The 24,272-nt window shown below is 31.0% G+C and overlaps 1 protein-coding gene across 1 annotated transcript in view; it reads left to right on the plus strand.

Annotated features, from left to right (window-relative positions):
- Positions 1–24,272, plus strand: part of LOC111614983 (CUB domain-containing protein 2-like) — a gene marked incomplete at its 5' end in the record, with an annotated part of 41,586 nt that overhangs the window by 14,238 nt on the left and 3,076 nt on the right. Inside the window, 6 exons of the mRNA XM_023356355.1 lie at positions 2,980–3,201; positions 9,941–10,099; positions 12,705–12,826; positions 23,320–23,539; positions 23,655–23,848; positions 24,123–24,189. Of these exons, the coding sequence (XP_023212123.1) occupies positions 2,980–3,201; positions 9,941–10,099; positions 12,705–12,826; positions 23,320–23,539; positions 23,655–23,848; positions 24,123–24,189 (984 nt within the window). The remainder of the gene's footprint in view (positions 1–2,979; positions 3,202–9,940; positions 10,100–12,704; positions 12,827–23,319; positions 23,540–23,654; positions 23,849–24,122; positions 24,190–24,272) is intronic.

Genomic DNA, 24,272 nt, shown 5'->3' on the forward strand with positions numbered 1-24,272 from the left:
TTACTACCTACTTACTAGGTTGCTATATGAAAGTAGTCTATTTAGTCGAGGTTAAGAGAGATTTTTGTTAATTTTCAACGTTTATTTGCATAGTTTGTTACACAAAGGTTTTTCAATTTATGTGAGTTTAAAGAGATCTCAGTGATGCTTAAAAAAGAATAAATTTAACATGAAGACTGAGTGATTTTAAGTCTGGTTAGTCTGACTCTGAGTCTGATTAGTTAGAGTGATTAAATTAGCTAGGTGTATACTGTAAAATATGTTGATTTTTGTCTAAATTTTGATTTGTTGATTTCTGTAAGATTTTCTTATTTTTTATTAACCCTCAATACCGAAATAATCCCGGGATCCCGGGATTGACTAAATATAATCCCGAAATCCCGGGATTAGAAATAACGACCGGGATCGAATTCCCTACTCTCGCCTAAGCTGGAAGGATATCCTTATGCTCTGACACACCCAACAGACCTAATATCACTCCTCAAGGAATTATCAGCGCCTCCTACCTTCATAACAGTCTTGGACTTTAAATCCCTCTACCCGTCTATTAAGCTCCCGGCAGTATTTTGCGCCATCAGAGACCTCCTTTTCAACATTGTTAATGATAACAACTTACACCAACAGATACTAGAATTGGCGCATCTTATATGTTATAACTCCTTATTCCAATTCAATGGGATCACGTACGGCCAAGGAAGGGGCGTCCCCATGGGTAGCCCCATCACAGGGGACCTATGCGAGATAGTGGTCAGACAATTAGAAGCTAAGGTCATCCCTCAATACTCACCTAACATCTTACTGTATAAAAGATACATAGATGATATTCTCATCTTATGGAGGCTAAAGCTGGATGTTTCAATGTTAGTTGATTCGTTCAATGATAATCCATACGGCCTGACCTTAGAGATAGATCAAGCTCACGCTTCTGAAGCGCATTTCCTCGACATCAACATCAAGTTCGAACAAACAGTAGCCCACACGGAAGTATACAGAAAACCAGGGGCTGAACATCTATACATTCCAATAGGATTGTGCGATCCACCCCACTATAAAATGGCAGCCTTCAACGCCTTAATTAAGAGGGCTTACTCACACTTGTCTGATCGGATATTCCTATATGCCGAACTAAGGCGTATTGAACAAATAGCCAACGAACATGGTTTTCCCAAGATCGTACTTAAATTGATCCGCAAATGGCGTGGACAAGAAGTAGCCCTTAACCAAGCACCCAATAAAGTTCCATCTAGTATTATCCCGGTTACATACAATCCGTACCTGAAATCACTTTACAACACAATAGCGAAGAAAAAGAATGTTCGCATTGCGTATAGAAGATGCGCGACAATTTTTGATATTTTACGGAACGGGAAAGATACCCCCAACAAAGAACGACTCCCAGGGGTATATACCATCCCAATTATAGACCATAGATGGAACAGAAGCCTGATCTATGTAGGATCCACTAAGCACTCACTGGAGGTGAGAATAAAAGAACACTTGGCGGATATTCTGCATGCAAGGCAAACCACCGCTCTGGCCGTCTATGTCTCTGATACGGAAATAGAGCCTTTATTCAGCCAGGCCAAGGTAATCCGCACCACAAAATACGCACACCACCTTAGATGGCTAGAGGCCCTGTACATATGTACAGTGATGACATTCGAAATATTTAACAAAGGGTTCGCTAACAGAAAATTTTTCCTTAACAATTTTTTTTTCGCTCAAATGGTGCATCGGAAGGCTCTAGTTTAGTAGTGTTACAGAGTATAATACGTATATTTTAATATTTTTAAAAGAATCAAACCATTGAGAAATGTTACATGTGTTTAACAAGGTTCGGAAAACTTTGAAAATGTTAACAACGGGTTCGGCCGAACCTGTGCGAACCCGCTGAATATCACCACTGCATATGTATGACTACACTAAAAGACGACAATTGTATTAACAGCAAAGACGAAATCACTCTGTCAATGGCATGGCAGGTGCTCGTAGACAAGAACTTATGATAATTTACAACCAGCAAAAGGGGCGCATGCGTCAATGACGCCATCGATACGTGCGATAGAGTTCTTAATGGTGTTCTTTTTTGTTGAATTGAATTTGAATGACATTCGCTTAGATGTCGGTTACCTGAAGAAGAACTTAGAAGTTCGAAAACGTTTGTAACACTTTGGTTTTACCTAGAAGCACACCGGAAACAGGTTCCTGGTACGTTGATTTTGTATTTATTGTAACCCGGTGTAGTAAATTTCCGATTAGGTTTGTATTTTTACCCATCTTCATCATATGAAGAATCTTTGACAGTATTTTTGTTTTAAATAGCCTGTCTAATGCCTTTCACCAAAATGATCAATGTAACTAATGGAATTGAACAGTTTTGCAGGTGTATCTTGTTGAGATACTGTAAAGTGAGAGGACCTCTTGCTTTGCACTGGAATATTGTCTTCAAGTGGGTGTTGGACAGAAAAAACAACTAATTGTCTGAAAATTTCATGGAAAACTTATAATTGGGATCACTTTGAATAAAATAAATATTAAAATTTGAGTCAGGGAAGTTGAAAGTAACAGAAATCAGTGTCAGGGGACCATGAAAAACTTTGACTTGAAGAAAATTTGAGTTAGTAAATTCAAGTTGAAGACATTAAATCACTATGCCATTCCATTGAAACCTACCGAGTTGCCTTATTTTCTTTGAGTTAAAGAAATATTCATGTTAAAGATGTTTGAGTTAGAGAAGTTTTACTGTATAAATGAATCCAACCAATGAAAAAATCAGTTATATTATTTTATATAATTTAATATTATTTTTTGTGCTATAATTTAATTAAATTAAAAAATGATTTTTTTAAAATTCTGGCTTTGGTTTGTTTGTATATATTAAAAAATGGATAAAAATATGAAATGATTACTTTAGAATAGATCAGATTCCAATTAATTACTCAATATTTTTGTTAATCTTTTATTATTTTATTTTTACAGAATGTGGAGGTAAACTACTCTCTCCATCAGGTGTATTTTCTTCACCAGGTTTTGAAAATGGAACTTACAACAATAATGCGGAATGCACTTGGCGACTTCGAAATGAAGGAAATGTTGCTAAAACGTTAGCAGTTAGATTTGATATTCTTGATATTGATATTCTTGATGTTGATATTAATCCAAATTCAACTTGTTTTAATGATTTTGTTGTTATTCAAGATGGTATGTTTACTTTTAGAAATGTTTTTATTTAAATAATTATTTGATATAACCGTAATTTTAGGTGTATAGCTCATCTGTGTTTGAAAGATAATTTGAAAGGGGTACTGATTATATAATCAACTAATCAAAACTGGGTTATTTAATAAACAAAGTAAATGAAACCAATTTCCAGCACAAATTTTTAAAAAATCAAACATTTCCAACTGTGTTAAATGGGCATCTTTAGGCTAACTGACCTTCACAGCTGTTAAAAGCAAGAGGACTGCCATCCAAGTGTTAATTGGGGTGGTGTTAGAAAGACAGACTGTATTAGAGAGAGTTGTAAAATTAAAAATTGTAAATCAACTTCCACACAGGGAAGGAATATACATCTCAAAAGTTTATAATGGTATTTTTTCTAGCAGATTTGTGCTGATTATATGATGGGGTGGGTTATATGCTGATCTTAAATTCCAATTACAAGTTATAGTTGATTCATACTATATGACTGGTTGTGCTAGTAAACTAGTTAGTAGACTCACCTCATTGACAATTAATAGGTTATAGGTTAATGAGAAATGACACCAAGAGTTTATTTATGGTACTTCTGTTTTTACAATCCTTACTAAGATTTCAATATTTCAATAGACTAAGATTTAATTTTTTAATAAATACTTGCAATTAAGATATTGCTTATTCTTCAGTCTAACAAAATATACNGACTGTATTAGAGAGAGTTGTAAAATTAAAAATTGTAAATCAACTTCCACACAGGGAAGGAATATACATCTCAAAAGTTTATAATGGTATTTTTTTAGCAGATTTGTGCTGATTATACAGGGTGGGCCAATGAAAACGAAACGGCAGAGTTATCGCATTCGTCCAAGCAAATTGCTCGGACAGGTCGATTTTATTCTCAAGGGGGACATCTTCATCAATTAAGTTTTTGCGATTCTGAAAGTTTTTGTTACTTTATTTGAAATAAATGTTTGTTTAGTTAATAAAAAATGAATGAGTTTTTAAAATTTTTTGTTGTCTGTTGTATTCAGAATTGCAAAAACTTTATTGCTGAAGATGTCCCCATCGAGAATAAAATCGACCTGTCCGAGCGATTTGCTTGGACGAACGCGATATCTCTGCCGTTTCGTTTTCGTTGGCTCACCCTGTATAATGGGGTGGGTTATATGCTGATCTTAAATTCCAATTACAAGTTATAGTTGATTGATATTATATGACTGGTTGTGCTAGTAAACTAGTTAGTAGACCTACCTCATTGACAATTAATGGGTTATAGGTTAATGAGAAATGACACCAAGAGTTTATTTATGGTACTTCTGTTTTTACAATCCTGACTAAGATTTCAATATTTTAATAGACTAAGATTTAATTTTTTAATAAATACTTGCAATTAAGATATTGCTTATTCTTCAGTCTAACAAAAAATACATTAAACCAAAAGAATTAAACTTTACAAAATTAAAATATTAAAACAAGCAAATCTCATGAAGAAACCTTGTTAAAAGGTTACAATATTTTGAATAAAATTACACAGAAGATAATTTTAGTAACAATAATAAATTATTTTTTTATTTAATTTTTTTCAAGTTTATATATTTATTATTATTAATAATATTTATTTNACTAGCAGGAACCTGTTGAAATTGATGGATTTATTCAATTAAAATACAACGAGTTCTTTCAAAATTTGGCATTCTATACAAAAATCATCTGTACAGCAAGTGTTTTCATGGCCATTTACAAGTGATTTGCATTTACTTATTCTCTGGTATCATGAGGCATCTTCAATCAGTCCTCTCTCTTAATGGCTTCCAATTTTGCATCCAGGTCCCAAGGTGGCAATTTAGCATTCCTAAGATTGATCAAATTCATCTGGCAAGGTTTTGCATTAACAGTGAGATAGTGTCAGCTCGCTTTGTGGCAATTTTATTGGTTGTTATAGAATTATTAACCTACCAACAGTCATATGTTTAAGTTTATTCTTCTTTTAGTTGGTAAATTTGTTAAGAAAGCCATCAATCAGCATTAAGTAATGGATTGGATGGTTAGAATCAGGTTTTGATCTCATCATGAAGTAATAATAAAATATAAATGGATAGTGGTACTAAAAGTTGATAGATGGTGATGTAGTCAATATTGACAAAACTAATTTGTTAAAAAAATAATACAAAATATTTTTTAATTAACTTATAATTAGGAAACAAAGCAGAAATTTACAGTAGTGGTGATTAATGGGTTATTCAAATGGTTTAGGAAAGCTAAATTGCTAGATAGCATAAGAGTGCTCAACATGTTTGTAACTTGCCTTCCCATAAACTTAACATTGTATCTTTGTCACTCCACCACACCTGAACCATTGCATCTTTCTCAAGTTTTTCTTCAGTAGTATTATTTCTTTAAAATATTTCTTCAGCTTTAATTTGATACCTGAACCATATTTTTAGCCATAGCCATTTACTCAAACTAATGTGAAGTTCCAAAAATGTGTTGAAATTAAAAGTTGTTATAAAAATTTATTAAAACAAAACTAGAAAAACTGTCATTTTTAAAACCAATCAAAGGTTGGATTAGTTGTGCAAGTCATATGAGACAGAGACAAGAAAAAAAAACTGTCAAACATGACACAACAGATGTAAATGAATGTTGACCAGTAGAGATGGACCTTTGACAAGGCACTCATATACAAGCAATTAGAACGTAGAAAAATTTTGAAAAGGGGAAAGGTTAATGATAAAAAGGGACATTGCATCAGGTCATTAAAATTTTAAAACGTCATAGACTAGAAAACAATGAGGTAAAATATGAGCACAGATTTCAAAGTTCCATCAGCACCTTCCATCCAGATCTAATGGATGGTGTCGGGTAGATTCTCTGAAGCAGATCTTTCTCATGACCTGAACAGGTCTCGACAATTGGGAAACAAGAAAAAAAGGACATGGAGCCAATCAGAATGGATGAAAGAAAGAATGGAGATCAATATAATCCTCGATCTTCAAGGACAAAAGCACTTTCTGTAAACTGTGCAAACTGTGCACCTGCACATGGTTAGTCAACATGTAAAATGCAGTTTTCTGGCCATTGTGCCCAACCACTAACCTATGCCACTACAGACTCAGACTGTGTTGCCCACGCCAACCAATGGAGTCTCCTCATCTGCTGCTGCCCCAGGGCTACCTTTGATTGATAAACTTAAACCCTTCTTCAATTAATAAGCTATATAGATTAGTTATTGCTGGAGTTACAGGTGTAATAAGTGTGTTTGTGTTTGTGTTTGTGTTTGTACAGTTTAAACTGTTACAACAGTACTAGTAAATATTTAATCTATTGATATAAAGATACAGATTAAATTACAGCATATGATTCAATCTATATAAAATTCGTCCAAATAATATAATGCATTTATATAATACTATAATTTTTAAAATGCATCATTCAAAGAATATATTAATATATAGAGATACAATAATTTTTATCTGACAATATATAATTAATTTCATACTGATGCACTGGTCCACATACTGTATGGGATTCAAACCTCAAGTTTCATGGAGTCTCAAACATTTCTACCAAAAAGAAAATTGAAGTCAAATTTTGTAATAAAAATTTTTTTACTAACCAACAAATTATACTTTAAATACTACAGAAAATAAAATGTAGTTAATATGTTTATGTTAATTCTTTTCTTTTTATGATCTATTTCCAAAATTGTGAAGGGTTGTTAAGCAGTGGCATAGCTACATATTCAGCACCCTGGAACAAGTAGAATGTGCCTCCCTAGTTCCTCGGAAGAGATCTTACAAAATTTGTTTTGAACATTCAGTTTAAAAACATATATCTAATTATTCCGATTTAAAGCCTTACTTAATAACAATTTGTTTGAGATTCAAGACATTTTGACAATATGATATTCAATTATTAATATTCAATTCAATTTCATAATACAAATATAATAATAAAACAATATGATTCTTTAAGTACAGAGTACCTAATAATATTTACTGCATATTATATAAACTGTATTGACAAAATGTATGCAAGTTTAATTTCATATCAAATATAAAACAATACAAAAAAAAATTCAAAATTGTTGTTTTCTCACTTTTTTGTTTGCAAATCGGTCAATCACTTTCTCCAGATCAAGTTGATAATCTATTGTTTTTCAATTGATATAGTAGCCAAAGAACTAAGATGGTGTTGTGACATGCTGCTTCATAAATAAGTTTTGATTAATTTTAGTTTTGAAAAACTTTCTAACTTGGTGCCCTCATGATTCGTGCACCTGGAGCAGTTTGTTCCAACTGCTCTGCTGTAGCATATGCCACTGTTGGTAAGGAGCCTCACACAGTTCAGCTCAGGGCTAGAGATGTTTAAATCCAGCCCTGTGTCCCACACAAAATTACTGGCATTTTAAACTTTAAGGAAAAATCCTTTAAAATTGACAGCATAACTTGCTCATATAATGCTGGACAATCAGGAAACTTCTTTGCCAATTCTTAACAATCAAATCCACTCTTTCTGTCAGTTATATTTATGAGATTCTTCAAATTCTGATTTCCAAATAATCATGAATAGATGAAAACTTATATTGGGCTTCAGTATGGCTTTGAAATTGCAATTTGGAATGTAACAAAAAGCTTTGCTTTTTCTATTGCTATTCATCTTTACTGTTGACAATATACAAGAATGATTCAAACAACCCAGGTAAAATAGTTTTGTTTTTAAACACCAGAAGGCGAGCATCCAGTGAAAAATGCAAATTGGAGATATTGAACCATTATACTATATTATTAAATTTTAATTTCCATAAATATTTGTCTTTATTAATTTTATCATTGTTTCATTGTTAGTTGGTGAAGAAACTTGATATATTTGTCATTATTATTTTTCAATCTGTAATAAAATTTAATCAGTCTTTTTAAATTCAAGTAAAAAGGAAATACTTGGAATCTGGTTGTCTTACCTCAAAGTACATAACCTGGCACTGTTCTTTCAACTGTAAACAATTTACGAAGAAAAATTATATGAAAATGTTACAAATCGAATAAATAATCCAGACCCCAAATACGACTTACATAATATATTAACAAATTTATCACAGAGTTATATAATTTCACATGTAAGTTAATATTGATAGTTTTAGTGAGGAGCATAGATGTATCAGATTATCAATTAACAGTTTAATTTTGGAGCTTAATTTATTTAAATGACAATAAAACTTTCCATTCCAAGAAAATGATATTTCTAAGTGATTTATTCCATTTACCAATTCTAATAGTTGACCATTCAGATACATTTTTTTTTCTTTTTCTGATAGTTTGATATTATTTATAAATATAACAGTTTTAGATTTTTGAATATTTATTTTCAAATATATAGTATTCAAATAATTGTTTAATAAATTAATTTTCTGTTGTAATGAAATTTTTGTTGGAGCAAATATAGCAAGATCATCCACATAAAGTAGGTAGTGATATGTTTTATCATATTTGAATTCCATCTTCATCTAGAAACAAATTATCAATATCCACCATATAAAAGTTGACTAAATAAGGAGACACTGGATCACCCTGAGGAATACCACAAATTATTATAAATTCTGAAAATATTTGATTACCATGAACTATACTAACTTTATATTTAGAAAACAACTTTAAAATTGGAGTTTAAATTTCTTTCCAGATCCTTTTAGGTTAAGTCTCACTAATCAGTGTTTGAACTTGAAGTGAGACAAATGCCTTCATTATATCAACAAATGCAACATAAAGTTTTGTGTGTTTGTTAATTAGATGTAATTGAATTAATAACAAAAAGCATAAAGTCATTTTAGTACCTTTGTTTTTCTTATATGCAAACTGATATTTAGATACTAAATTTTCTGTATCCAACCACTTTTGAAATCTGTTAGCTAATATAGAAGTGAAAAATTTTCTGATAACTGATTATCAATGTGATTACATAAAATTTTAAATATTACAGTTATCTATATATATAAAGACGAATGTATGTCTGTCTGTGTATCCTTTATGCATTACTACACCATTTATCTGATTGCCATGAAACTTTGGGAAGTTGTTTAATATACTCCCGCGAAGGTTTCTGGCATAGTACATTTAATTAAGAGAAAGCAACATGCAAGATTTACAGGCGCAGATGCAGTTTTTTGCATTAAATCAAATATAATTTTAGACCCGTCTAAAATTTTTCTAATTAGTCTGGAAACAGGGGAACATAATTCTTGCATTCTGTGAAAACGGGTAAGATTGGCTGTAATGTAATAATCTTAATCTTCGCTATCGTTACTTTTTGCCCAAGCAACACCGGGCTTATCTGCTAGTAAAACATAAATATTTTATAGTATTTATGTCATTGCAAAATAATAATAATAGAAATTTCTTTTGGATTATGTTCAACTATATATTATTTTATATTTGTTTATAAAATCTATAAATTAGTAAATCTGATATAAAGATAAAAAAATCTAAAACATATATTTAAAAGGAATATAAATATTAAATAGTTTAATATAATAAGTTATTTAGCTTTAACTATTAACATTAATTACATATATTTTAGTAATAAAGTTACAAAATGTATTATTTTATAAATAACTTTTGTAATCTTTTTGAATTTCCAAATGTAGAAAAGTAACAAATAATCTAATTAATAATAAAAGTTACTCTAAATATTTAAATTTAAAAAGCTAAAATTTCCAAATTTAATCTGTATTATTTTATTATTTCAGGTGACCTTACAGAAGTAATTGGAAATTCTAAACGATTATGTGGAAATCGTACTAATGAAAAAATTGTTGTTACAACTCCATCTTCAGGTTTATTGATATCATTTCATACAGATTCAAATAGAACTGCCAGAGGATTTAATGCATCGTATAGTATTCAAAGTTAGTTCTTATAATATTTCAAATGATATCAGTTTGTATTTTTATTAGAAAATGTTCATATATAATATACAGATAAAATTAAGTAATTTGAATACCATTTGATTAAAATAATAATTTCTAGTAATATTAAATAATTCTAGGATGTGAAAATTTAATCCAAAAATTCAGTAGTGAGACAGTATATAAAACAGGAACCTTCACAATAAGTCCAAGTATACCCAAAGAGTCTTTGTTTGATAATTTGTATTATGTGGCAGTATGCCATATTTTATGTATAGATTTAATTTCATGTCTTATTTCTGTTAATTATTTTTCTCTATCCCTTTGTTCTTGTGTGTCTTTTGTTTTCTGTATTCCAAGAATTTTTGGACCCAACTCTTCTCTACCAGGGTGTGGGATGACAAACAATAGAATGCAGGAAGTCCTGAGGGCAAAACTTGTTTTGCTGAGACACTTTTTGGCTGGGCACCAAGGAGGCAAGAGGTCATTTCGGCATTGACAAGAGCTGGAGAGTGCAATATCAGAGTAAGATACTTATAAGAAAATCATAATCAAGACTTAAATGGAAGACTCCTCAAAGAAAATCCTATACTTTGAGAAGAATAAAAAGTTCAGAGCAGCACATCTGTAAGAATGTTAGAATCGGAACCGAGTCAGCATATCGAAAGATTCATCTAGATTTTGGGTACTCCTTTCCTATGAATCCTTCCTTTTCTTTATCTTTGATCTATATACCTACTTCTTTCAGTTAGTGCTAAGTAGGTTAAGTTATAGGCTAAGAATTTGATCTGTAATTGTAAATCTGTACTACCATATATTAGATTCATAAAAATTGTTAATTGTAACAACATCCCACACGTGAAGAATTCATTGTATATACTATTATCAGAAAGGTAAATCTGGGAATTGTATCAGAATTGGGGCCTGTAAATTCTTTGTTTGAATGCAAAAATAAAGTCTGTTCCTTGTGTAACATACTTTGTGTTAGTCCCGTTCACATAGAACATCACAGTTATCAATGATTCTTTGGTTCAAAGCTTGAAGACTTTTTAGATCCATTTACTTGGCCACAATTAGAACAGTGATATGTAGGGTCCAATAACTAAATGTTTACCATAAAACTTAATCAAAAAATTTTAAGGACTTAGTTGTTTTTTATGTTTTTCAGTAACACCTTTCCTTTTCTTATTTACTTATATCTGCCTTATAAACTTCTTTAGATCAGAAACAAACCTGTATTTTTTCACAATCTGAAAATGCTTCTCTCTACAACCAGAATCAAGATAAAAGCTTTCTTCCACATGATTTTTGACTCTTTATTTTCCTTTCAACCAACGGCATTGCATGTAAACATATCAACTGTGCCTTACATCTGTTCTTGCCCCCCCTTTCGCCACGTGGTGGGTCTAACTCGGTGGAGAGGAGTTATGTAATTCAGGGGTGTGTGACCGAGGGGTGAGTGTTTTATGGTCGGGGTGTGTCTCAGGGAGAGGGGTGAAGGAAAGTGGAGAGTGGAGAAAACGGGAGATGAGTAAGGACAGTGGAGTGAAGTGCGGGAATGAAGATATAGAGCCTGTGCAAGCAAGTCCGTAGAGATTTTTAGAACTTTGGAACTTTTCCCTACCCGGAGTGGAAGAGAAGAAAAGATCGTCGAAGCCTCATTTATGTCAGTATGTTTCCATGTATTCTTGTTACGTCAGCTTGAGCAATTTATTGTCGGGAGATTTTTGTTATCGATTCACGATATACTAGATTTGTCGGACTCTGTATTCTTGTGTCTCATCTTTATCTTGGGAGTACTGTATCCTCCCAAGTATATTAAAGAAATATTGTTATAGTATTCAACGGTTGTCTTGTCTAGTCCCTATTGAGTCCAGTGGATTCCCCTTAATAAGCGTTGTTTCCACCAAGCACGCTTGTTATAAATTTATTCCCTGGTTGAGCACTTATATTTTATTGTGTTGATTCATTCACACGATATTTTGCACCCCCACACAACCACCTCTCATTCGTGTAATTATCTCAAATTAAATCAATAAGACCATATTCTATCAATGATTCCAGCATCAAGACTACAATAAAGACTGGTAATGAGAATATTAAACTAAAAAAATCGAAGAAAACAGAAAAAAGGAATGAAATTAACAAAATCACATTATTTGACATAACAAATTCTATCAATAACAAAACAAAATGATAGGTTCACACAATAATCTTATATGGTAACTATTTATAAAATGGCTATAAATAACTACATGGTCACCTACCAACTTCTCTTCTTGGTGGTCTCAATGCCAGGTTGCTATGGGAAAGTACAAAAAAAATATGAAATCAAAGAGGGAAACAATACTAATGTTTACATCCTATATTAAACTACACTATTCTAAAAATTATACACAATCAAAATGGTATTAATATACTACATTATTTTAAGGAACTTTGTCATTAAATGAAACTTTAAATTATATTTCAGTAAAGAAATGCAGTTAAAATATGAAAATTATAACAGAAACAATTTTTACAATTTTTTTACTTTATTAAATTTTAAAAGTGAATATTGTAATTTAGAATAAAATAAAAATAAAATTATTGCATTTTAAAATAGATTGTGGAGGAATAATTGAGGATAGTGAATCTAATATTTCATCACCATCTTATCCTAACAATTATCCACCTAATACTGATTGTCATTGGATTTTTGAAGTTGAACATGGATCTAAAATAAAGGTATAGTTGTTTATTTTAAGCTTTATTTTATGTTGTAGATTCATCATAATATGAAATAAGTTTTTTATTTGACAAGATTCATTGATGTCGCAGTACTACAAATCTCTACTCTAAAGTTGAGTTTTGAAATAATAAATGCAACAATTTTATTACCATAAAAAATTTTATGTTAATAATGGTTAAGTTCATTAAAATAATATTTCTAAGTTCAGATATTGTGTCTGGTTATTTTACACTCATAAAATCTGCTAATCTTGTCTATGTATTTGCAAAAATGTACAGAATTGAAAAGCTATACATATACATAAACCAACCTCTATAAATCTGATGTACATATGTATTAAGCTAACAACTACAATATTAGATTGGACTATTATATTGTGATTATTTTAAATTTGTCTAATAATTTGTCATTAGATAGAGACATTAGGTGCCATTTCTTATTATATTTAATAATTATAATTAAATTAAATAATTTAGAAAATTCTGGAAGAAAAGAATCAGCCTGGATTGGTACTTGAATCTGCAACTGCCACTGACCATGCAGACAAATTGTCAGTTGGGCCACCCGAACCTCAGTTCTGATCTCCTCTTCCAGATATATTAAAACATGACATAATCATCATTGGTTACATATGCAGCCAGCTAGGGACATATTCAGTGTCTATGTCCTGTGGACACTCACCTTTGGCACTCAGCCAGCTATTGCACAATCCTGGCATGGTATATATATTGTATATAAAAATCAACCTCTACAAATCCAGTGTTCTATTGTACATACGTAATAAGCCAACAACTACTGAATTATATCATGTGTGGTTATTTATTAAGAGGTAAGTAATATATCTGGAAGAGGAGATTGGAATGAAGGCTTAGGTGGCATAACTGACAACTCATCCACACAGTAAGTGGCAGTTGTGGGTTCAAGTCCTGCTCCAGGCCAAATCTTCCAGAAGTTTTAAAATTGTTTAATTTAATTATAATTATTAAATCTAATAAGAGATGGTGCCTAATGCCTCACTCTAGTAACAAATTATAATTTAAAATAAATTTTGAAGCTTTTTCTTCAAAAATAACGCATTTTTTTCTTTTTTTTCAGTTTTAAGTATTTTTTATGTTTAATTTAATTATAATTATTAAATTTAATAAGAGATGGCACCTAATACCTATCTCTAGTGCCAAATTACTTAGTGTTTAATAATTATTAGTAGCAGGAATGTGTCCTGATTTGGCTTTAATATTATCATTGGTCTTTAAGATATTTATTAGCTCATTAGAGAAGAAATATACATTGCTATAAAAATTAGTGCACCAAGAAGGCTTGCAAGAAGGTGATTTAAATAAGTGATTACAAAATGAAAGCAAAAGAATCATTTATTGCAGGAAAAACTACAAATGAAAGGAGGTTCTAGTACCATGTTGGGCCACCTCTAGGGTGAATACACAATGTGATATGGGCAGGCATGGGACATACAGGTGCCATATGGTGTCCTGCAGCATCTCGGTCCATAGTTGCTGCAAGCAGTCCTCTAGTTTGGCCAAACTCCTTGGCTATCTAATTTGGTGTCCCAAGTATTTCCAGACATGTTCAGTCAGTGACAGATCGGGACTAGGCAGGCCAGGGAAGTATGGCAATGTGGTGGAGGCAGTCCTGTGATACCCTTGATGTGTGTAGTCGAGCATTGTCCTGTTGGTAAAAGGCTCTTGGGAGCACTGTAATGAAAAGCAAACCATGAGGCTGGCATCCTGCATCCTCATGGGTTGCTTCTCATGGCAGTACTCCCAAGTAACGTACCACTGGGCTATCATGGTTTCTTGGATTACTACTAGAGATGACAGGCTGCTGTATGTGATGGCATTCCAGACCATCAAACCAGCTGTGATGGTGGTACATCACTCCAAAGTGTAAGCAGGATTGAGACCAGGATTGAGACCAGGAAGACCTCTTGGCTAGTGATCTGCTGAGGGCATCCTGAGCCTGGGTGCCATGTGTGCAAGCTCTCTCTCATCCACTGGTTTCAACACCTTCTCACTCACAGTGTTGTNGTGCCCCTCATATTCACATTTCTAAGAAAATTTGATAATATAATTTTTTGTTTTTTATGATTCTTTGTCAAGTGTATGTATTTAATGTTTGTAAATTATGTTTAATAAGATTATATAATCTTTTAATAAAAAATGTTTTTAGTATCAAAGTTTTCACTTTTACACTAGAAAATTTTATTTAGAATCATTATAAAATGTTTTTTGACCCTCTTTATAAGCCATTGTCAGGTGTTCTATCTTTTTGTTTTAGAATAACTCACATTCTCCAAATAATTCAAAATCAAATTTTTGAATCTGCAAGATTTTACAATTGAATCATATAACATTGAGGCAAATGAGTAGTTGAATTTTTTTTAAAATTTGTACTAATTCATTTGATGATGGTACATTTCCACACTTTGGGAAAGTTTTCATATCTCTTCTGTTTACCCTGACAGTGCAGAGATACGCCATCAAAAAAGAAATTATGACAAATTAAAAGAAAACACTACTACTTTTTTGCCTCAATCATACATGATTTGATTGTAAAATTTGAGTTTTAAAAATTTGATTTGAAAGCATTCAGAGAATTTTGGTTATTCTAAAACAGAAAGATAAAACACCTGAGGATGGCTCATAAATAGGCCTGAAAAACATTTTGTAACAGTTATAAATAAAATTTTCAGTTTAAAGGTGAAAGTTTTGATACTATAATGTGAGCTGGACAAGAATGAATAAACTAAGAAAATTTTTGTTTGGAAATATTTTAGGGCTCCCTAATAATTTTTTCCCAAAGCCCTGTAAAACTTCCAGTAGGCCCTACTAATATTACAAGTTTCCAATCCATATATAATCTTGAATCTGATGCTGACAGTTTAAAAAGGTCAAAAACACTTATTCTTCACAAGTTTTTGCTGAATAGTAGGCATTTGTGACTTAAGTTATATTTACCCACTAATTAATTTTATATTTTTTATAAAATAAAATTATTGAGTTATCATTGAGAGCTCTTTATTATATAAATATATAATAAAGAATATTATATATTTATTATATAATATAATATTAAAGAATATTATATATTTATTATATATTCTATTATATATTTATTATATTGTGGAGAGCACGTGGATGGACAACACAAAGAAAGTGGTCTACAACAATAGTTTTATTGTTGTTCGTGCAAGTATGCAATATTCTTAGTGATCCCAACTCCGATACATACAACTCGCGTAACATATAACTATATCGGAAAGAGAGTGCAACAGTACTTCGCGACAATGTAGAATTGTATTTAACCTATCTTAACCTAACTTAACCTAATCTATATACTAAATTAGACAGTAGAATGAAGGGAAAATATTAATATTATGAATAGGAAAAAGGGAAGACTGCTGGTGGGGTACCCGTGTTTCTTATTTTCTCTTCAGATTTTCACTCACATCGATGAATAATGAACTACCGTGATCTTCCTTCCTTCCCGTGATATCTCGCTCTCGTTGTCCTCGAATCGCTCCCTTCTCCTTCGTTACGGCGACCAGGATCTCCTCGCACTGTCCGTCCTGTCCCAGCACTAGCTCCAAAGTCCCTCTCACCCTTTCTCTCACTTGCCTCGGGGCCTCTTCCACACCCTTGTTTTTCGTTGTATTTCTCAGAAATGTTTTACCACCAGCAGGGAATAAGGACCGTTAGAAAGTTCGAGAAAGTGTTAGACAAAAGATTGAGGAAACTTAATCTTAGGCTTAATACAAAATACAAATATAAAAAAAAACAACTGGTGTATCACCACAATATAAATATATAATAGAAGTTTTATATAAATAAACAAAACTCAAATGAGTTCTAATAATTTACATTTTATATGTTTTTGGGTGTTTTTGTTAAAGCCATTAATTGTAATTAAAAACTAGGACATCACTCAACATTGTCATATCATGATAAAAATGAGACAGAGCTTGAAAGAAAAAATTGATCTTTGCATTTATTAGGCACAGAAGAGGTGGCTCAATTCTGTATACTTGATGGTCATAAACAGGTGAACTTTGCCCTTGCCACTGTACCTATTATATGTAGCTGGAGTATTTGCATCAGGAACAAACCTAAATATGGTGCATTTTGGATAAGCTTTTTATTAGTCTCTTATAAATTTAAAAATTGTAAAATCACTTTTTATTAATACTCGTATAATGCATATTATATTTCATAATATAATTTTTCATACTTGTGTGTGACAGTTTGCTATGAATTTATTAGTTTGCCCATGTAATAATTTTGAAATTTTGGAACCCCATCATCAAAGTGCCCTGGAACATACTCTCCTGCCTCTGCCTTTCCATAATCCTGCTTGGCCCCAGTCCCAGAAGATGCATTCCTTGCGCTGGCCAGGTATGGAGAGACGTTCTTGGATTTGCCGACATGGAGAGGTGATCCAAGAACAAAGCGATCACTATCAGTTGCTTTATTCTTGTGTTTTGTTCATTTTTTGTGCCTATTTTCCATTAGAGGTACACAATGCTGTTTTTTATTTTTTTCTCCTAAACTGCATTAGGCATGCTCAATTGCATCAGCAAGCACCGACATTGTAACTTTGACTCCACTGTATATTGAAAATGAAGTCATGGACTGCTATTTTTTACATTTAAATGGACCCTTATTTAGATTTTTGGATTCCACATCACAATTAATGGAAAATGACAAAATTTCATCAAAATCAGGCCATCAAATTTTAGAAAAATATCCTATAAGCCTATAAATAGGCTAGTGACTTTGGGACATCACCTGACAAAGTTGTGCAATATTGCTTTGTCACATGCACTTGTTCTATGTCCTTGTATCTCAAAAATGAAGTCACAGACCCCCATTTTTTATTACATTTTTGAATTCCTCATTCCAATTAATGGAAAATGGCAAAGTTTAATTAAAATCAATTGATCAAATTTTGAGAATGAACACAATTCTGTAAGCCACATAGAAGAGGCTTCACTAATGGTCTGCCTCAATAAAAATTTGAAATTATAATTATAGAACCTTTTCTACCTTTTCTTTATGATTTTAATTGATGGCTTTGTGGTGTAATACATTTTAGCTGCATTTGTTATTTTATAAAGATGATGCTATCAAATGTTATTTAAAACATTAGAATTAATATTATACATTTTTCTTTAAAAATTTCTTACATGATTAATTTATTATCCAACTGTTATAGATCAAGTACTATCAGATAATCTGTTTAATCAGTCATTAATATGACTGATATTAAATGGTTATAAAATTTAATTATTTTGTTTATTGTGATCTTTTGTATAACTTATTGATAAAAATAATATTTATAATGAAGCTTTAGATTTATAAATTATTCATTTTATTCTTGTAATAGATATATCATTTTTTTTTTTATATATGATGATTTTTTTTTTATTTACTGAGAGTTATTCTGAACAACTTAGTTTTTATAAGAGTGCCATGTATTTGATAAGAATGAAATAAAATCACAATTTATCATTGTATCTTTTAACTAGTAGAAATTCATTTCTCTGCTTTAATTTTATATTTAAAGTTATTCTTATATTTGTATAAGTTCTAGAATATTTCTAGTATTCTTAATCCTTTCTTTGATGTAATTTTGAGATGATATTCATTCCATGAAGATGTATAAAGAATAAAAATTTCATTCTTATGTCTATATGCAAGTTATATTATCCATATTGTGTTGTTAAGAGGTTTGCCCAAAAAGGTTCTGAACTTTTAAAATAATGTATTAGTGTGAAAGCACAGTAAAGATGAATATTAGATTATACCACTGATCTTGATGAGTTTGCTGCATTCTTCTGTTTTGTTTAGTCTGTATGTTGTATAAGTAAGAGTGAAGCGATGTTTAGTGGTTCTTGTAGATTGCTGCTGTTGTACATTTTATTTCAGTATGTAAAGGATGTGCACATGTGAAAATTTTTGTTATATTAAAGAAATCTCAAAAGTTATTGTAAAAGTTGTTAATGCAAATATTTGATAGGGAATGACACAAATATTTGAAAGAGAAATGAACATTGATTGAAAATAATCTGTGTTGTGTATGAACTGTTAACTTCAACAGGCAACCAGCATCTCTGCAATGTTGTCTATAAAGAGTACTATTTGAATGTGATCAAATGTCTACAAGAGGCAGTGAGATAAAAATAACATGGATGAATGGGTATTTTACCATGATAACTAATGTTAACATATGTTGGTTTGTGAATTTCATTGAAAGCACAAGNTATTTATGAAGTAATTATTATTCTGTAGATATACAGTGAAGCATCAAAAAAATCTGGACTAATTTGGACTGAATTTTCAAATTTACATGTAAATTAGAATTTTAAATACTGTATACTCCAAATTCACTGTAATTCAAGTTTAAGTGTTCCGAGTTTAAACCATTATTTCATAAGAAATGTAGAAATACTTACGAAGATTCAAAACATAATTTACAAAATTACTACATTTACACAAACAGTATAATAATCATAATTTCTAAATTAAAAATTTTGAATTCTGAATGAATGTTAGAACATAAACAATACTAGATCAAAAGAATGCAAACTGAAAGAACAGCAGCAACAAAGTTACCATCAAAAGGTTAATATCCATTTTTGATAGCCAAATCCAGGTTTTTGATGCCTAACCTTAATTATATCTACATTCTACAATAGGAATGAAAATTTAACTTATGGTAATCTCATTTTTAACATTTTCAAATTTTATTAAATTATTACTGATATTCATTGGAGAAATTCCTAATTTATAACTTATCTAATAACTTAATACAGCTTAGTATATTTCATAACCATTTTTGCTTAAATTACAATATTAGTACTGAAATTTAATTATTAAATGCGATTGTAGTGCTTCTGCACTAATTATGTTCTTTTCTTTCTATCCAAGAATTTTCCTTTTTTTTTTTTTGCATTCCTCTTTGATTACTTGTTAACTCTATATCCCATGTTTTTGTTTTGTTTTGTATTATCATCTTTTCAGCAAATCTGTGAAGACTGGCAACTAGGTTGGCTGGAGGGAGCCATGTTTGTAGGAGAGATATTGCTCTCTGCCATGGAAGGGCATTAAAATCAGTGAGGACAAGAGAGAATGTCTGTTTTTTTGTCCTCCACTTTAGTCTTAATGTGGTAGAATTTGTTGGTGCTCACCAGTAGGTGAAGGAATGAGCATCGGGACAAAGGAGATGAGCTGAACAACATGCCAGGCTTGAGTGAGGAACTTGAAGTGGCTTAATCCATCCTCATTAAACTGTGCAGAATTTTTAAATTCAAGAAGTCTTACCACAGATGTGTACACTAATCAGACTTGTTCCTTGAAGACAGTATTTTTTTGTGTTCAAGTGAGTGAAACTGTAGTAATCGTAACAAGTCATGTATATTCTGTGGATTTGGCTCCTTCCCTTTCTTCTTCTTTTCTTCCATATTAACCTACTCTTTTATTCTCATTTAAGAATGAAATGCATGCATGCATAATGCGAAAGTAGTATGTAAGAAAAACCTATATTGTTGAAGCATGTATCAAAATATTTATTTAATATTTCAATTATCCGTATGGTTGTTGAGATATCTGAAAGGTTGTGTCTATAGAGGAGGCATACAAACTCTGCCTGAATTGAAAGCAAGCATAACATGCCATATTTCTGCAATTTCTCAAGAAACCTATCGGGATACTGTTGAACACACTGTTGTTAAGACACGCAAATGTGCATGGATCCTTGAAAGGACAAAACGTACAAATATGTATATATAGGCAAAACAAAATTTATTTATGACAAAAAGAAACACAGGCTCTCACCTATTTGCCTGGTATCTGTACAGTAAACAATTCGGATACAGTAAACAACTCTGGACCTCACACACATACAATAAGGGAACAATGGCTTTATGCATGTGGTATCACGCAATGGAAATGAGTTTTGCGACAATGGAGTATTACTCGAATTTCTATAACTAAGACTATAAACTAACTTAAAAACTATGAGAAAACAATGGAATGAGGATAGATTAATAGATATATAGATATAAAGAAAAGATAGAGTAGAGGGTACCTAGGATATTGTATTGCTTCTGATGTCTTCAGGTGGGGGGAGAACTGTGTTCTCATCCACTGATATATATAATTCTCGTCCAGAGTATACTCTGTTCTTCTCCAATTGGATAGACAATTCATCGTCTTTCTGTTCTTCGTAACAGCAATCTTGAACTCCACACTCACCAACCACTCACTCTCAAGTCCGAGTCAAGAATGACTGTTATCTCCCCACCCCATATGCCTCGGGGTGCTCACTCTTTGTTCTTCTCACCTCATTCTTGGAATGGTGTTGTCCCACCACCGATAAGGAAGTGAAGAATGGAAAGATTGAGAAATAGGGAAACAAAGAACGGAAGATCGAATAATTAATATTAGGCTTACAACTAGCGCATATATACAAAATTATGGCGTACTGCCACACTGTAAAGTGCTTTGAACATGTGATTGATGCAAATGGATTGCACATTGAACAAATTTTGTAAATAAAAGCGTTTTGCGTGTTTCCATTTTGTGTTTCTTGTTCTTTGTGTGCCATTTTTTTACCTAGTGGTAGAAATTTGAACTAATTATTTCTTTTGCATTTTTTTCCCATGGTTCATATAACATATATACCAAGTTTAATCAAAATACATCAAAGAGAATGGGTTCTATACAGGTCTGAGAAAGGTAACTTTAATTATAACCACCTTGTATTATCTTTTGTTATGTTAGTTCCTTATGACCACGTGTTACAGGATATTATTATACATTAAAGATAAAAACACATTCATAACACATGATGTGGGATTTAAAAATTTACTTTTAATATTTGTAATTTTCTTTTCATTCTAACAATTTAATATAATTTTTCATACACAGTTGATATGTGTTAAGAGCCAATTTATTCAATTTTATAATTTTGCATAGAGATCTATACCAAACATGGTATAATAATTTCAGTCTGATCACTGTTAAAAATTAATTAAATGCAAAAGATATTTGGTCCAGACCACATTAAATATTATTATATCATGTTTATATTTATATAACATATATCTTGTGTTTATCTGTATATATATTGTATAAATTATTGTTAATTCATCTATATTTATAGGATATAGGCTTACACATGATAAGAAAAAGGTAGAAACTTGGAAGTGAAAAAAGTTAGTAGTAGTGGGTCAGAACTATCAATAATTCACCAAATATTTTCTTTAGGTTAAATGAATGTCAAAATGTTTGTGGAAAGTTTTTCAAGGACTTCAATGGTTTTGAAGTCATTGAATGTGTGTTTCTGAGTACTAGATAGCCAGATTAGATTCTGATAGATTCTGAGTACTTTCCTGTGGAATGAAAGGGTTCATTCACAAGTATTTGAAACTTTTTTCCATGTTCATCTCAGCTTTTTATATCTTTTTTAAAAAAAAGGGCAAAATGAGCCTCATGCTAAGCTTTCATTTTCAAATGTACTTTTGCATTCTCTCCACACATGTCTTTCTTGTTCTTATTATTTATTATTCCCTTTATTTGCTTCCTACTGTGCCCAAACTAGTTGAACATCTGACCCAGGCCTAAAGTAATAAAGGAAAATACCAGAGAAAAGAAATAAAGGATTGAAGTACAAAGAATGGGAAACTAACATACAAAATTGATGTTACATAAATCATCACATTATTGTACCTATCTTGAATTTGACTAAATCTTCCAAATTTTGGAAGATTTAGTCAAATTCTAGACATTACTAGAAACATTAAAAATTTAGACATTACTAGAAACTATAACACATAAAGTATTATACTTTTTGAGAATAAAAATTCAAATTTTGTTTCAGTTATTTATTTTAATTGATTTTTAATTATTTAAATTAAAATTTATTATATTGATAAATNGCATCAGCAAGCACCGACATTGTAACTTTGACTCCACTGTATATTGAAAATGAAGTCATGGACTGCTATTTTTTACATTTAAATGGACCCTTATTTACCTTTTTGGATTCCACATCACAATTAATGGAAAATGACAAAATTTCATCAAAATAAGGCCATCAAATTTTAGAAAAATATCCTGTAAGCCTATAGATAGGCTAGTGACTTTGGGACATCACCTGACAAAGTTATGCAATTTGTGCAATATTGCTTTGTCACGTGCACTTGTTCTATGTCCTTGTATCTCAAAAATGAAGTCACAGACCCCCATTTTTTATTACATTTTTGAATTCCTCATTCCAATTAATGGAAAATGGCAAAGTTTAATTAAAATCAATTGATCAAATTTTGAGAATGAACACAATTCTGTAAGCCACATAGAAGAGGCTTCACTAATGGTCTGCCTCAATAAAAATTTGAAATTATAATTAAAATTAATTAAATGTTTTATTAAAATTTTAAATTATATTTTAGAATGTATTTTTTTATATTTTTTAGTTAACTTTTGTGGATTTTCAATTAGAAAATGATTGCAACAAAGATTTTGTTAAGTTAATAAATGGAAAATGGTGGGATTCACCTACTAGCCATACACTTTGTGGAACTAACCATCCAAATGAAATTATTTCTGAAAGTAATTATCTTACTGTCTTATTTCACTCTGATAACATAGGATCAGCAAAAGGATTTAAGTTTTTAACATCAACTGTTCATCATGGTATGTTACATTAAATTTTTATCTATGATAACATTGAATCTAAACAATCTTAATTTAATATTTTAATTTTTAAGAGTAATTAAAAAAAGAAAATTAAATTAAGCATAATTTACAGGATGTGGTGGTTTTATTAGACATGAAACAAGTAGTGATCAAGGAACAATATTTTCACCAACATCAGAAACAAATAGTCGTTATCCGAATAATATAGAATGTATATGGATTTTGGAAACAAAGCCAGATTTTCATTTCTTGTTATCATTTCCTGGCAGATTTGATATTGAACAAAATTGCAACGATTATGTTCTAGTAAGATTTTATAATTAATTGATTTCAGTAAAAATATAAATTTTTTATTGGAAGCTAATACAAATTTAATATAAATATGTTTATTAATATTGTATAAAGTTAATTTTAATTCATCACTAAGCACTTTTGGCTGCTGAGAAACATTTATTTGCTTTTACAGTAAGATTTTCAGCCTAATGTATGTACATACATTAGTACTACAGTTTACCAAAAAAAAACAAACATTCACTTCTGGATAATAATAATAGTTATATATATCTTACATACTTTATAGGTGGAGGATTATTATAATCAAAAATGGAATTTATTAGGAAGGTTTTGTGGTCTCCACAATCCAGCAGATATAATTAGCAGATCAAATCTTGTAAGAGTAAAATTCCACAGCAATGAAAATAACAATGCAGATGGTTTTCAACTTAATCAT

This window comes from Centruroides sculpturatus, unplaced genomic scaffold (assembly GCF_000671375.1).
Source record: "Centruroides sculpturatus isolate CEXI.00-Female unplaced genomic scaffold, Cexi_2.0 scaffold2295, whole genome shotgun sequence".
In the NCBI taxonomy this organism is placed as follows: domain Eukaryota; kingdom Metazoa; phylum Arthropoda; class Arachnida; order Scorpiones; family Buthidae; genus Centruroides; species Centruroides sculpturatus.